Source organism: Heterocephalus glaber, unplaced genomic scaffold, assembly GCF_053883595.1.
Source record: "Heterocephalus glaber isolate CG9 unplaced genomic scaffold, H.glaber_assembly_v1.0 deba00001447, whole genome shotgun sequence".
NCBI classification, from domain to species: domain Eukaryota; kingdom Metazoa; phylum Chordata; class Mammalia; order Rodentia; family Bathyergidae; genus Heterocephalus; species Heterocephalus glaber.
Genome location: NW_028258299.1, coordinates 3,922,733 through 3,937,898, shown reverse-complemented (window position 1 = coordinate 3,937,898; position 15,166 = coordinate 3,922,733). Strand labels below are relative to the sequence as shown.

Here is a 15,166-nt window from a genome sequence, read left to right as displayed (position 1 = left end):
ACTATCGCTGACATCCCCTCCTTTACTATTCAGGGAAGAGCAGGTCGGGGAGTTTCTTAACAGAGGGAAAGAGCACAGGAAGGAAGAGAGAAGCCTGGGCCAGATGCCGACAGCACCACTCATGAGCTGTGTGACCCAACCGAGGTAACTTCCTCATACCTCACCCGTGAAATGCAGGCCAAACAGTGCCTATTTCCGCAAAGTGACCTGAGGAAGACAGGCACACAGCACCGCTCAACTATGTTTTTTGTCTGCTGTTTACTATTGCTTTTCCCCAACCAGAAAACAAGCTCTTCCAGGGGAATAGAGTGATTCTCCTTACTGATCTATTCCAGATCCCTATGACAGAGCCCATACCAGGCACTCAGTAACAGGCACGGTGGTGCCTCGGTTCACGAACTTAATTCTTTCCATGATTCTGGTCACAAACCGAACTGGACGTGAACCAAATCAAATTTCTCCTAAGGTCAACATTGAACCTAACCACTGAATCTGATTTGGTTCTCGTCCAATTCGTTTTGGAACTAGAACTGAGGAAAGAATTAAGTTTGTGAACCAAGGTACCACTATATTTGAAATTAACTTACTTTGGAGAGGGTAGAATGCTCTACCTACCTCTCACCATCACACAGCTATCAGGGCAGGCAAAAGCTTTCTCCAACCCTACAGGGAGAGCAACAAGAAGGCACCACCCAGATGGGCTTGCTGCTCCTCCTTTCTGTGGAGAAAAGTCTATCTCCGGCCTTGAAGCAAGGCATGGAGTTTAACTTCCTACATAAGAAGCTCCCTACAATCTAAAACTGCTAAATACTCAAAGGTTACATATTCAGGTCTTGAATCACATTAGAGAAGAAACAGATTTCAGAGTCGAACCATTTGAAATTCTACATGTAAAATGCCGACTTAATATCTACTAGCACAATTCTGCAGAGATCTTATGGTATGTACAACCACAAAAGGCCACTGAAAGCAGCTTCCATGTAACAGATGACTCCTAAAGCCAAAGAGCATCTCCCCGCATAACAGGAGCCCGCCTCCCCCAGGCAGCGGACACATTTCTGTCTACCTGGGACACACAAGCTTGGGAGCCCATCACAGGTCTCATGGTTTAATATGTCTCCTTACAGCTGCACAGACAAATTTCTAGAGAATGACTGAGTTTTCATTTACAGATGACATTAAGAGGGTATTAAAACACTTCCAAGTTTTCCAATTTTACAAGTCAGTAATGTGAGAGTACTTGTGTAGCTCCCAGTGTAGGGTCAGCTCTTCGGGCAAAACTTCTACTTCTCTCAAAGCAGCACAGGGATGGTAAAGTCACCCACTGTTCAGCAAAGTAGAAACTATGCTCCTAAACGCTAAACTAAAATGCTCCTCTGTGAAGTAAGAAATAAACGTCTTCAGGACAGGTTCTACCAAAGAGAAAATAAACTGAGATGTGGGTGGTAGAAACACACCTATGTCAGCCAGTATGTAATTCCAAAGTAGAACTGCCTTTCTGCTTGAAAATCATGTGTCCAGCTAAGTAAACATTAAAAGGAGGGGTAAGAAAAGAGTTAAGGAGTGGGTGAATACCAAGACTGAGCAGCCAGGCACCACGTGCATGGCCTGCCTCTTCCCTGCACTGGCCTGGCTTCCTGCTGCTGAGGCAGCAGTGACTAGAATAAATGGCAGGGGGTGGTGGGGAGGTCCTAAGAAGTGATAAGACCCCAGATAAGTCTTTTTCTTTCAGCCCCTGTGGATGCTTTATTTTTTAAGTTCTATACTTGACTTGACTATTAAGGTCAGTGTGACATAGCAGAGGACCAGCATGAGGCAGGTGGGCCCAAGTCCCATCTCAATTCCGCACTGGTATACAGGGACAAAACCTAATGATGGAGCTCTAATTTAATACTGTATTTAGCTGATGATCCTGAATAACACTTTGTCAGCTTTTGTGACCTAGCACAAAACCACATGCCTTGTGATCCACCAGCTGGGCTGTAGTAATGACCTTGACTCAAGGCTTAAAAGCATTAGTTGGGACATAACTTTGATGTATTGTCTTTCCCTATCAAACTGCAATGACTGTCCCCACATTCGGCATCGGATGGGGTGATGCCAAAATTAGATCGTGGCTGGTTAATAAAGACTACCTTTCCCCTTTGGTACCACCATGAAAGCTGCTATTCTCTGCTCTGCTTGTTTGGAAGATCAAAAAGCCACGCTGTTTGGCTTACAGGATGCAGGGATAAGTACCATCTGCCTGGTCTGGTGTTTCTTTAATTAAAACTTTAATTACAGATCTATCTCTGCACAGATATGTGCAGTCTATCAGCTCCTGTTCTTAATTACCTGTGCTAATGAGAAATGAGAAGAGAATTAGTGTTTGCTGAGTGTCTACTATGTTCAAGAACTCATGCCAAGCAAGTGCTGTAAGATGGGCCAGAGCTGGAAAGGGATACCCAAAGCCAGACTTTAGCTGAGGACTTCAACCTGCTCCTTGACCAGTGCTCCTTGCACCACCACAAACAAGTTACAGGTCAGCTAGCTTCTCCTGTGGGAAAATGCAGCACTAAGAAAAAAGGATCCTAACAGAAGTGAAAAAAGGAAAAGGACAGTCAAACCTGAAGAAGAAATTCTGGGTAGGTGTGTGTGATATCTGCCACGTGGCACGTTTCTGGACCCACCTGAAGACATGGGTAGAAAGCAGAAATTCTCATCTGCATCCTTGATTCTGAGGCATGTCACATGGTGCCACAGTAACCACGGGCAGTCTCCCTGGCAGACAATACCACAAACGAGAACAACAGGAGCTGTTCTCTGTTATTTCCTGCCTATGTGGCAATTCTGTTGCCACCGTCTATATCAACTCTCTTTCTGACAAGGGCAGATTTTCACTGAGGAATGACAAAAATACCTTTCTATACCCTCACAATGTGTTTGTCTCTACAAAAGCCTTGGACAGGTGAAAGGCCACTAGAAAGAACTCATGAAGCAGCCAAGTGGCACCTGGGCCAACCTGCTGGGGTCAGGGGCAGCACACACAGCCTCCAGCTTCCACACAGAGGGCCCCTCTGCTCACCCTCAGAATGGCCCTAACTTTATGCCATCTGCTGCTGCCGGGGTAGGCAGCAGGAAGCCGTGGGAAGATCATTCCAACAGCTTCTCTAGCTCTTCTACAGAAAGTCAGCTCGCAGCAAGCCTCTGTGCACCAAAACACGACTGTGCGCTCTCCACTCTGGTGCACAAGACTAACATAACAGGAGAGCCGGCACATCCAAGGGCCTTGACCTCAGGCTCCTCATCAGCAGAATGAGGGTCTGGCTCAGGCAGTCGCGGGCCTTCCAGCTCAAAACTCATGTGTCTAGCAGTGTGATGTTAGGCAGCCCTGTTGCCAAACAACCAAGTTAGGGTAGATCACAAACAAAATCCAACAGTGTTCAGACCAATGAGGGGCGGTGCCTATTCTCTGAAAAAGAGATAATGAGAGACAAATTAAAGTATTTGAACACCTACTGTGTGTTGGCCACCTGGAGGATTTCCAGTCCTTTATGGTCTTAAGACAGATACACTGTGAACATCAGGTGAGTGGATGGAAGAGAGAAAAAGAGGGAGGACAGAACTTCGGAGGAGATGGGCAGAAGAGTGCAAATGGGAAAGGGAAAATAAACGCATAAATAATAGGAGGCAAAAGAAGAAAACTGAGAAAACAAGAAATGAAGCACAGCCTTCATTAGCCCTGTAACTAAGCACAAGACTGGCCTCAAGATAGTCAGGTTCTTGCTTGAAGACTCTTCTACAGAGCAGATGGCTACAACTCGGCCTACAAGAAAGGTACTGCTCAGTATTGAACAACTAAGCTTGCCCATAAAACCCCACTTTAACTACAATGAAGCCAACTATAGAATTAATAGGACTGGACACATCTGAGAAGCACAAATATGAATGTTCACAAATTACATATTTTCTCTTATTTATAAACTTCCTGCATTTCTGAACCTGTTGATCTATAGTTATAGTTGTCTGCTACAACAAGATCAGAATCGCTGGTGGGCCAAGCTCCAAGTTTCCAAAAAGCCACAGAAATTTCAGAGGTGCACCCAGTTTGACAGAAGCCATTGCTCTAGAGACCCTTCAGGAGCCATATGTGTAACAGAGCCTTCCTTGCGATCGTGGCAGAGAATTATGAGAGCCAGGTACACCTTCATGTGAGCCCTACTAAGTTAGGGGTGACATTATGTTAAAAGGTCTGGAAGCCAAGGAACAACGATGTATACAGCTGAGGCTCCTGCAACCAAAACGGCAGAACTGTTTCTTGTGAGGGGCTCCCCCAGGTATGCAGGTAAATGTGAGGCATGAGGGGTCAGGAGATGAGGAGAAGCACCTGGAGTTGAGCACCGATTGTGCATGAGGCTGGAAGAGTACATTTAACCTACCTGAGCACCAGCATTCTCCGGTGCAAAATAGAGTTCACATACCACCCACCTCGTAGGCTCATCTGGATGCTTCAAATACATGGAAAGCACAGGGAAGACTATGTGATACATATTCCTACATATGCAGAGATGACAGTGAGGTCCCCTCTCCCTCGTTCTACTTTAGAGGACACCAAAGCCTCATAAAGTCAAGCAAAAACCTTGAAATAGTTCAACACCCTGGCTCCTTCAAAGCTAGCTACAGTTTTCAGGGTGAACAGATACAGGACAGTAAGGCTAACTAGGTGAAAGGTGGCCTCCTCCTTAGGTCTGTTTCCTTGAGTCTCCATAACCAAAAATAGCTAAAATGGAAGAACCTGTTAACATAGAGTGAGGCAGTCCTTCATAAGCTCGACAAGCCAGGTGTAACTTTACCCACCAAACCTTCATCTGTTTCACAGGTGTTTAATCACCATAAACCATGCAGTTCCCCTTTCTCTGAGCACCCAACATCTCTACATCAGTGGCAAAAGATTGAGAGACGGGCGGGTTACAGTGTCATTTTGTGTTTGGTGTGTATGCCCTGCTCCTGATGGCCAGGTCTGGCCACACTACATGCCAGTGCTGCTTAAAGGATTTGGCACACATCACTCAGCTAAAACTCACCATGATCCTTTGGGTAGGTGTTATTATCATCCCCAACTTAAAGAGGAGGAAACTCAGGCACAAGGAGGGTAGGTAATGTGTTGCAGTCAGAACACTTGCAAGAGGCCGGGGTGGATTCGAACCATGGTCCTGGCCCTTCACCACGGGTTCACTACCACTGCCTCTTGGCACAGCCATAGGATGAGGTTCAGTTTCAAAAGCACCTTTCTTCTGAGTTCCCAGTGTGTTTCATTTATCCTCCCAACAACCCTAAAAAGCAAGTAGGAAACATACAGTATCTACATTTTACATACAAAAAACGGAAGTAGCATCAATGAAATGTTTTACAAACTCCTACATGGTCAGCCAAACAACCAATTTCACTGTTTGCACACCAAAATTAAAATCTGGTAAAGATTTCTGTTTTGAGTATTTTAGTTTTGGGTAATTAACAGATGCCAATGACATATCCAGAGACTTTGCTAGTCTGATGCAGACTTTCTGACTCTCACATAAGGGTTTTCTCAGTGAATCACAATTACAAAAACAATATCCATGTGGCTTATGACTTACATAAAGTTGCAAATACTAACCAAATAGCTAACGCTCACTGAAAATAAATAATAAATGTATCCATGTACTAGCTGTCTTTGAAAAATTAGCTTATCTTAAAATATATCAAAGGGAGAAAACCTTAAAATCTAATTGATCTAATCACAAAATAAAACACGACAATAAAAATTTCTCTTCTGTGTCTATTAATGTCCCTTCAACTCCAACCAGGCTTATGACTAAACCAGGTGGGAGCCCAGAGGGGAGCTGACTCTGTCCACAGGGAGCTTGGGGATCCTAAGGGACCAGCAGCAAGAGGAGTGGAGTCCGACAAGCAGTCACCACTCTCCGCAGCCCTGTGAGTCAAGAAATTCTGTCAGGCACCATTTCTTTGGTGCTGGAAAGTTACAGCATCAAAGACACAAATAAAGGACACACCTGAAGCCAAAAATGTCTCTTGGAATCTGAAAAACATTCCTGCACAACTGTGTAACTCACTGTAATAACAAAAAAAACTGCCTTAAAACTCAAGGTTCAGCGAGAAAGTGGCTCCCAACTGTTGGGACAGTTACAATTAAGGGGGCTTTACGATCACAGGATTTTTTTGCCTATTAGTATGTCTCAACTTTGATAATTTGAAATTCTGGGAAAAGATGGCCAGCAGGCCAAAGGCAGTTTTGCAGGTATGTGGGTATAATAGGTACAAACAACCTCATGACCCTGAGGAAGTGTTCATGAGAGTTGTGATCGCCAATGAACAGCTCGCCACGACTAATTTTAATTTCTGGTTCTAATGAATGATATAAACTTTTATAGGTATCAACAAAGCTCAGAGAGGACTTAAATCCATTTCAGTGCTCATTTAGCAGCTTCAGCTGTGTGCAATTAAAACATCAGCATTAAATGTTAAGAGAATAAAATAATGAGACGCTTAAAAAGTAATCTGTGCCTCACTGGGCCATGCTAAGAGATCTCCTTTTGGAGGGTAGGGTGATTTCTTAGGAATATCTTGCAAGTTCAAAGAATTAAGTTTGATTTTTGGTTTACTTTGCCTTTAAGTATTTTCTGAAAAGAATACAATAAAAATGCATTACTTGAAAAGCAAACATGAAATAGGAACAAATGGCATAAATCAATCTGGTATAAGGACCATCAGAGCTAAAACCAGGTTTCAGGGGAGACAACAGCAGTCTGGGTCATGTTAAAAATGTTGACTGCCCTTTAATTATGTCTCAAAGAAATACAATATTAAAGGCAGGGAGAGGTGAATTTTGGTAATGAAACAACTTTGTATTCTTCTAGCCCTTTAGCAAAAGTAAAATTAAAAATCTAAGCTTTTTCTCCCAATAATTCTTGAGAATGCAAAGTATAATCTGAGGATGGAGAGTGTGCTATTTCTGAAGGCAAGACAAGCTACCCTGCAGGACAGAGTTGCATGGTGATGGCAAAGGGGCTGTGTGAGGGGAATGGCAGTGGTTGGGGGGCTGGGGGGGGGGGTGGCTGTGGTAACCCAGGTGTGAGTTATATGTGAACATCAGTTAATTCAGCCTTTGCAAAACATGGATATAAAAGGAAATATCCTGAATGGGGAAATGCACTCATTAAACTTAAATTTGTAAAGGATGAAAACACAGATTACACTTTATTTTAAAAAACTGAAATGAATTTTAATACAGAAAATGAAGACAGCATTTTGCAAATTTATCACTCAAAGGGGTCTCTCTATTTGAGGAAATCAGCGTGCTACACTTTGAGAGATGAAATGTTACAGCTTGTACACCAAAATTAAAAAATGAAATTAAATTAAAAAATGAAATGGTTACCAAGGTAATGCAGGTCAGGGGATCAAAGGTGAAGGGTCACACATTATTAAAAAGAAATCCAAAAGGACGGCTGCGTCATGATCTCTGCAAAACAAAGGAGCTCCAGTAAGTACAACTAATATCTCTGAGAATGCAAAATCAAGCTCTTGAAAAGAAGACTCCACTGTAATTGAACACGGTTATTCCTGATTACTAGTACAGCCATTTTTATTTAGATACAAAACCAAATTTTAATTACCTGTTATCAACAAAATTTTGTAAACATTTTAATCATTCAATCATATTAAAAACCAAAATATCTCCAATTGAAAGTGACTGGGAAGTATTGATATTTCAGTTGGAGCCCACACCCTGTTTTCTGGAAATGACAAGTGTCTGATAAGTTGCCAACGTATCAGAAATCTAATTTGGTCACAGCATGGTTGAGTTTTCTCCCTCTCCTCAAGGAATGAGTTCCAAAATTGAGTTTTTGCAAATTTCTTTCATTTGAAGTAGCTGCATAAAATTTCCATTATTGGAACATTTAGTATAACAATGTTCTAGAAGACAGCAATAAAGTGATACATGATAAAATAAACTGTGTAACTATATCTATTAAGATCTGTTCTCACATTCAACTTTCACTGCACAGGGAAAAAAATCATTTTAAGCAAAATAACTTGCTAGTTCTACTGGATTACACAGAGTTAATAGAAGATTGACATAAGGAATATTTAACAAAGGGAAAAAAGTTTCTGACAGGCTTCATTTCTTCAACAAATGTTATTATTTACTCATGGCACCCATTAACAAATGTTTTTAAAAGAATATAACAAGCTAAGGGATTTTTTTTTAATGTAGCTACCACCTAATTCATGACAAATTTAACTTTACGCAACCAACAGTAACATTAATAGTAATGGCAAATAATTTCAGCATTCACTTCACTAGCAAATAAAATAAACAGTTTCACACTACAGTCTTCAGTGTCTCCTCTGAAAAGTAAGCTTGAGCAGCTACCTTCCTACTTCAGGGTCCAACTCCTGACGCTTACTGGCCAGGAGATTCTGAAACATTGCGCACACGGGCCTGCCCCTTGAGGACAGGTTTGGAAGCACAACTAGTGAAGGGCCTTGGCTCAGTTGCCGCTCCTTTATCAACCCTCACTTGCCATTCCTTCTTCTGCTCCCCCAGTTCAGTTTTAGCCCAAAATATTGAGCACCTGGGTTACCCTTGTTAAGACCAAATTCCCCAAATACTTACATATTAAAATACAGACAACTGTCCAAACAGATTTCATTAAAAGGAACAGGATATGCTTTCTAGTAGCTTATGGCAATCAATAAATAAGCAAACTCTGTAAATGCCAGATTTCTGTTCCCTCTGATCAGGCTGTGTTAAAATAGCTTGCAGAGCTTCATGCACTGGATACAAGTGTGTTAGTGCCTTGAGGCTACATCTCTAAAATCAAGATTTCTTCCCTTTAGGTTGCACCACTGCTGAAAAGTAAGCCGGCATTCTACTTTTCTGGAGTGCTCATCTCAGTGTGTCACATATGCATTTGTTGCTGCGAGGCATGCAAGCAATTTTGAACACTACAGAAGGAATCAATACCCATCAAAACAATGCATACGTTGTTTTAGTGGTAACATTATCTAGACCATTTCAGCACATTTGTAACAAAAGGCAAGAAGCCAGTAGTGAGACCTTAGTCAAGTTTTGTTGTTCTAAAACATTTTATACTAAAAAGGAGAAGCAAGGCCAGGAATTTAGCTCAGTGGTTCTGCCACCTGCTGCGCAAGCGCCAGGACCTGAGTTTAATCCCCTGTACCAAAAAAGCAGAAGCAGCAAGCCTATTCAGACTGACTATCTCTAGGTCCCATTCATTAGCAAAACCTATATTTATAAACTCTACTTGACAACAAAATTAAGTACTTACAGATGCTTTTCAAAAAAGTCTACATCATTCTTAAAATTCACCAACTTACAAGAACCACTACCCGAAACTTTCTACCACTTTCTTAGGCTGTGCCAAGTAGTCAGAAATTGCTCTTTAGAACCGCAATATTACAACCAACCGAATTCCCACAAATAATTCCACAGGACTAAATCAATCCTCCTAAACACTTAGCAGATCTGACAAACTGGTTTTGAATGAAATTGTGTCAATAATGACAACATTTTAAGTAATTTCAAAAAACAAATCAATGATGGATTTTAGCTAATGTTTTCTAAATGAGTTTGCCATTTGGGAGGGGATGGTAACAGCTGCAAGGAGTTTACTGTGGTCCTCAGTCAAGGATACAGAAACAGAATTTAGGAAGTAGAAAGAAGGCTAAAAGGCATCAAGGGACAACTGACGCTACTTTAACAACACAGAGCGCACCCTCAGCGTGCAGCCCATTTGCTGGGCAGGTATGTGGAATTCACATGTGTTTTCCACAGAACTCACTGGAGTTGACGCCTTCCTATTTAACCTGAAAACCATTAAAGGGAAGGTTCTGCTCTGAATTCTTAGCGCTTGTGAGGCCTGGAATAGCTTCTTCACCCCCTGATGGAGCTGGCCCTCATCCTGATTTTGGGTTCCGTTTCTCTTTGGCACTTCTCACCTCCTAGCCCTATTCCCAGGCCCCCAGTCAACAGTGCCCCGTGAACCAAAATTATGCAGCTTGCTTTCTTCTCCACAAGCCTCCCTTTTCTTCACTAAGGCCACAGGAAGCTAACGACTCCAAATGGACTGAATCAATACACGCACCAACTAAGAGGTTGTCATTCACCCGAAACAGATCCCCAACTTGCGCAACCACAGAGTTCTCCCACATCGAGGGATACAGAAGGCTCATGGGCCTCAGACAGACTTCAAAAGCACAGTCTGTCTCTGTAAGTAGTAAATGAATTAAACAGGAAATGCTCAAAAGTCCTAATATGGGTCCAACTGTAGCACACATGGTATCCTTACTCTGAAACTGGGAATGACTCTAGGCCACCACAGTCATGAGCTACACACTCAGAAGCAGGATAACAAGTCTCTGACACACCATCGCGTCACCAACGCTCTAGCAGAGAGGGTTTCTCCAGGGAGTCTCACCTGGGGCAGCTCTAACACCTGGACCACGCTGTACTGGGATCTGGCTTTCCTAAACTCAATTTGTGCTATTATAGGGAGGCGGGTCAAGGAGCTGGCTTGCTCTAAAATAAACAGACATAAAGCAAAGAAATCATTTCTAAGAAAGTTAAAGCATATTTCTTTTGAAGTAAAATACATCGAAGAATGGGAGAGAAATGAAAAATACGTTACAAAAGTCCAGTCAAAGAAACCAGGAGACAGTTGAAGAAACCATTAAAACAGAGCCCCGGACATTTTACTCACTCTTTACAAAACGGCCTTTAACTCAATGGTATTATATAAGGCTTTCTGCAGCAGAAACTAAGCTCAGCAAGTATATTCGGCAAGGAAAGAAATACCCAGCCAAAGCCAATTTCAATGATGGGCAAAATTTATCATTTTTAATCTATAAATATAAATAAATCACCAAGATACCATTCAATAAAACTAAAATGCACTTCAGCTAACTATACCCTTGAATTAAGTGGGGATTACATTCCTATTACCACTTCAGGTTAAGGGGTTTTTTTCTTTATTTTTTTTGGTACTGGGGATCAAACTTGGGACCTTTCGCTTGTGAGGCAGGAGGTAGAACCACTGAGCTAAACCCCCGGCCCTCAGGTTAAAGTTTCTGTTAGGTTTTCCAGCATAGTAGAAATACTGTCCATTAAAAACTGAAGAAAGGGCCAGGGATTTAGCTCAGTGGTTCTGCTGCCTGCCCTGCAAGTGCAAGGACCCGAGTTTGATCCCTGGTACCGGGAAAAAAAAAAAAAAAAAAAACTGAAGAAAAAAGGAGGATTTAGTTCCCATATCTGAGACTCAGCCATGTGTGGCCCCCAGAGGGGGCCTCATTCTGCCTTCCTCTCCCCATGAGCCACATTCACCATCCCTACTGCTTTTCCGACCTCCTAGAAAATACACTTCCTGTCAAATCTTTCAAAGATGGCCTAAGATATTTGTCAGTTCCTCAAAACTTTCTAAAATAATACAGCAACCTATACCTATAATCATCATATTATTTCCACTATATTCTTCCCCAAAAGCCCTAAAACTACAATTAAATACTTTCCTGCTACTATTTTATCCTCAACAATGTAACTTTTTCCCCTAATAACTTCAAAGATTTCATTAAAGGATAATAAGTGGAGGAGGAAAGAACTCAAAAAGTGCCAGAAAACATGACTGCTGCCTATGCTCATTAGCATAGTGCAGGGATGGATGGTCATGCGGGGCCTACATATGTACATTTATGAACTCACACAAAAATATGTTATCAGGAAGACAAATCCCACACGTTTTCACTTGGATGTGAAAAGTGAAAAGTTGATCTCACAGAAGCAAAGAGCAGAGGAGCAGTCCAAGAATCTGGGAAGAACGGGGAAATGGTTATGGGTCGGCAGTGGACAGGAGGAAGAGCCTGTAATGTTCTGGAACACACTAGAGTAACTCTGGTGTAAGAGCTAACAAGATTTTGAATGTCTGGGTTAATGGATATGGGATACGCCAATAACCCTGACCTGATCACTGCACGTTGCACATGCACTGAGACATCATGCTGTACTCCACAAACGTGTATAATCACCATGTGTCAATTACAAAGAGAAATATATTTTTAAAACGTGCAAATGTTGATTTCCTAAAATGAGGGGAGATGCATTCTTTCTTCTGCTTTAAATGTTTGATATAATTCATCAGTTAAAATGCATATGAGCCTGTGTTGTCATACAGGTAGGTTTTCAAGCTAGGAATACACTTTCTTTAATACGTGCTATTCACATTTTATATTTCCTCCAGAGTTAGTTTCATTAATTTGTCTTCCAAGGTACTTCTTAGAAGTTGTCAAATTTATTTCAAAAAAGATTTTTGTAATATGCTTTCTATATCCTTTTAAATTCTGTAAAATTAGTGGTAATGTCCTCTAAATTTTAATACTGTAATCAAAAAATGTATAATTGATATTGTGTAATAGAAAAAAAGGTCTAAAGGAGTAGAGGAAGTGGAAGGGGTAGGGGAAAGGAAAGAAGGGAAAAGAAAAAATATGAGAGAAGGGAAAAAACTGGAAACAAAGTCTTGGCAAATAGGGAAGGGTGGAGGGGTTGAAGGGAGGGCAGGGGAAGGGGAAAAAATATGAACCAAGATACTCATGTAATGATACAAGATCCCAGTGATGTATGTAACTGTATTTTATACCTAAAATGTAACTTAATGAGACAAAAAAAGATATAATTATTTTAAAAAATAATAAGCTGCTTTAAAAAAAAACAAAAAAGACGTGCAATTTTTCATAGGCCAATTACCCCTCACTAAGCTGTGCAGGATGGGGATGGCGGGCGGGAGCACAAGACAGCATGGGGACAGGCCAGGCACCTGAAGCCACAGACAGGGGAACGCCTGGGCCGCTCATGCAGAGAGGACAGGAGCTGCCGCCCTGGGCTGCTTGTTGTCTTGCTGTTTCTGGAGATAATAAAAGTATCCTCTATGTTTATTAATAAACATGAAACAAACATAAATGCTAAGGATTCAAAACATTTGATAGCACTAGCTTTCATCCTGGCCACACCTTGAAATTATCAATTTCTAAGTTACCATATTTTCTACATCAAAAATCAAGGCACAACCAGGGTTGGGGATGTGGCTCAGTGGTTCCGCCACCTGCCTTGCAAGCGCAAGGTCCCGAGTTTGATCCCCGGTATCAAAAAAAAAAAAAATCAAGGCATAGTCTAACATGTTCCTCTAAGAGACCATCAGAAATCAGCCTTGGACAAAAACTCCTAATTGTGCATATGATATGCTAATTTACAAAATATACTGAAGTTTTTGCTTCAGAATGGCCTGCCACGTTTATAAAATTGAACCTACCTTGTCATAACCAAGACCCACTCCTTTCTAGGGCAATTCCAATAGGGAGAAATGATGATAAAATATGTACCAAATTTCCCCAAATACAAATTTATAGAAGGGGGACAAATTCACCCATGTTGATTTTATTCCCATATTACTTGTTTGAAACCTTACTGGCCATGCACATCAGTGCTCACTCTAATTTCTCTACTGGCTTCCTGTGGGACAGGCTGGTCCCTGAGGCTGACGTTTCTCACTTCCTCTATTCACTTGTCCTCAAACTTCAGACTGACTGAGAATTCACTATCCAAAACACATCCCTGGAAAGAACAGTCTCCTATGTCCTCCCCTAGGGGAATTACAATCTAAGACACCAAAAACGTGGCTAAGAAATCTGCATGTTTGATAAATCCCTCAGGTGAGTCTGCTCCCTTTAGAACACTGTGGAGGAGGGTCCCATCCTCCAGGCCCACACACGTTCACACAGGTTCACTGGCCCCTGGCAGGCAACCAGTCAGACACAGTTGTCAACACTGCTAAAATGTAAATTAAAAGGCAAAACTTCAAGTTGAAACCAGCTTGATGGGGCTAGTCCCAAGACCTAAAAACTTTTAGATGCCAAGAGATGTCTAAAAAGTCTTTCAAGGGCTGGGGATTTAGCTCAGTGATTTCACTGCCTGCCTCACAAGCGCAAGGTCCCGAGTTTGATCCCCAGTACTAGCAAAAAAAAAAAAAAAAAAAGTCTTTTAAAACCCAAAGGAGCAGAGTTACACTGGAAGGTGCAATGATTATAAGATACAAAGAATCCTTTCTGGACTTTAAAAATCACAAGTAGTTAAACCTGGGCTCAAACAATAGCTCTACCTCTTACTCCTTCTTGGGCAAACACAAATTATTTAATATTTCAACTAAGTCTCACTTTCTTCATTCATAACATGAAAATATAACCTCTCTACCTCATAAGGTTGCTGTAAGAATTAACAAAAATAAACTGCTTAGCATAATGCTCAGGGCCTAAAAAAGCAATAAACATTAGCTCTGTGATTACTATGATTATGATGAAAATCACCTTACAGTCCTTTTCTTCTCCACAGCCTGCCAGGGAGACATTCCAGTCTCCACTTTTGCAGATGGATCACCGGTAAGCTCAAGATTATAAATCTTAAAACTAAATCTGTCCAGATCTGTCCTACTCCACAAAGCATCTGTAAGGTTTTCGTCCCACAGGATCACACACATTCCAAACCCCACACTCCGCACAGGCGCTGGCACGACAAGGGCCACATTGTTCGGTGAAGAAGAGAAGGGGTGAGTGGACAAGCAGAACCTCCAGAGCAGCACAGGCTGAACATTAACACTTTTTGATCCACTACTGTACCTAGCACAGCACCTTACATGGTAAATTTAAAAGGACACACAAGGCATTTAAATCAGTAAACTAAGAGAAATAAATTCAAGAATCTGTACACTTGCATGCTAAAGATGAAGAGTGCCTGTTTTTCATTCAGAAGACAAAACTCATCCTTCAACAAATATTATCAAGCACCTATTCTGGGAGGGATGGATACACAGTAAAGAGCGGAAAGAGAGTTTCAGCCTGGTCAATTTGGCAACTGAAATACAATTTAGATACAGAACTTCCAGCAACTTAGGGCATCACAGGTATAGCAAAAAAGTGCAGAGAACTACGTATGGAAACCCAGGGCAAGGGGACCTCACTGATCCAACACGGGGTCAAATGGATTTAAGTAACAGCTCAGCTGAGATCTGAAGTTTTCCTGGAGGGTGACTAAGAAAGACAGGATAAAGGAGCTGAGTATGCT

General features: G+C 41.7%; 1 protein-coding gene across 15 annotated transcripts in view; it reads right to left on the bottom strand.

Moving 5' to 3' along the window:
• Camta1 (calmodulin binding transcription activator 1) overlaps positions 1-15,166 on the bottom strand; it is a 777,226-nt gene that overhangs the window by 695,874 nt on the left and 66,186 nt on the right. Inside the window, exons 3-4 of one of the 15 annotated variants that reach the window (XM_087214412.1) lie at positions 7,418-7,501; positions 5,064-5,312 (exon numbers count right to left, since the gene is read on the bottom strand). The exons of 13 other annotated variants lie outside the window; for them this stretch is intronic. In XM_087214412.1, the coding sequence (XP_087070538.1) occupies positions 5,064-5,240 (177 nt within the window). In that variant the 5' untranslated portion in view covers positions 5,241-5,312; positions 7,418-7,501. The remainder of the gene's footprint in view (positions 1-5,063; positions 5,313-7,417; positions 7,502-15,166) is intronic. One more of the 15 variants, XM_087214418.1, reaches the window with a different exon arrangement.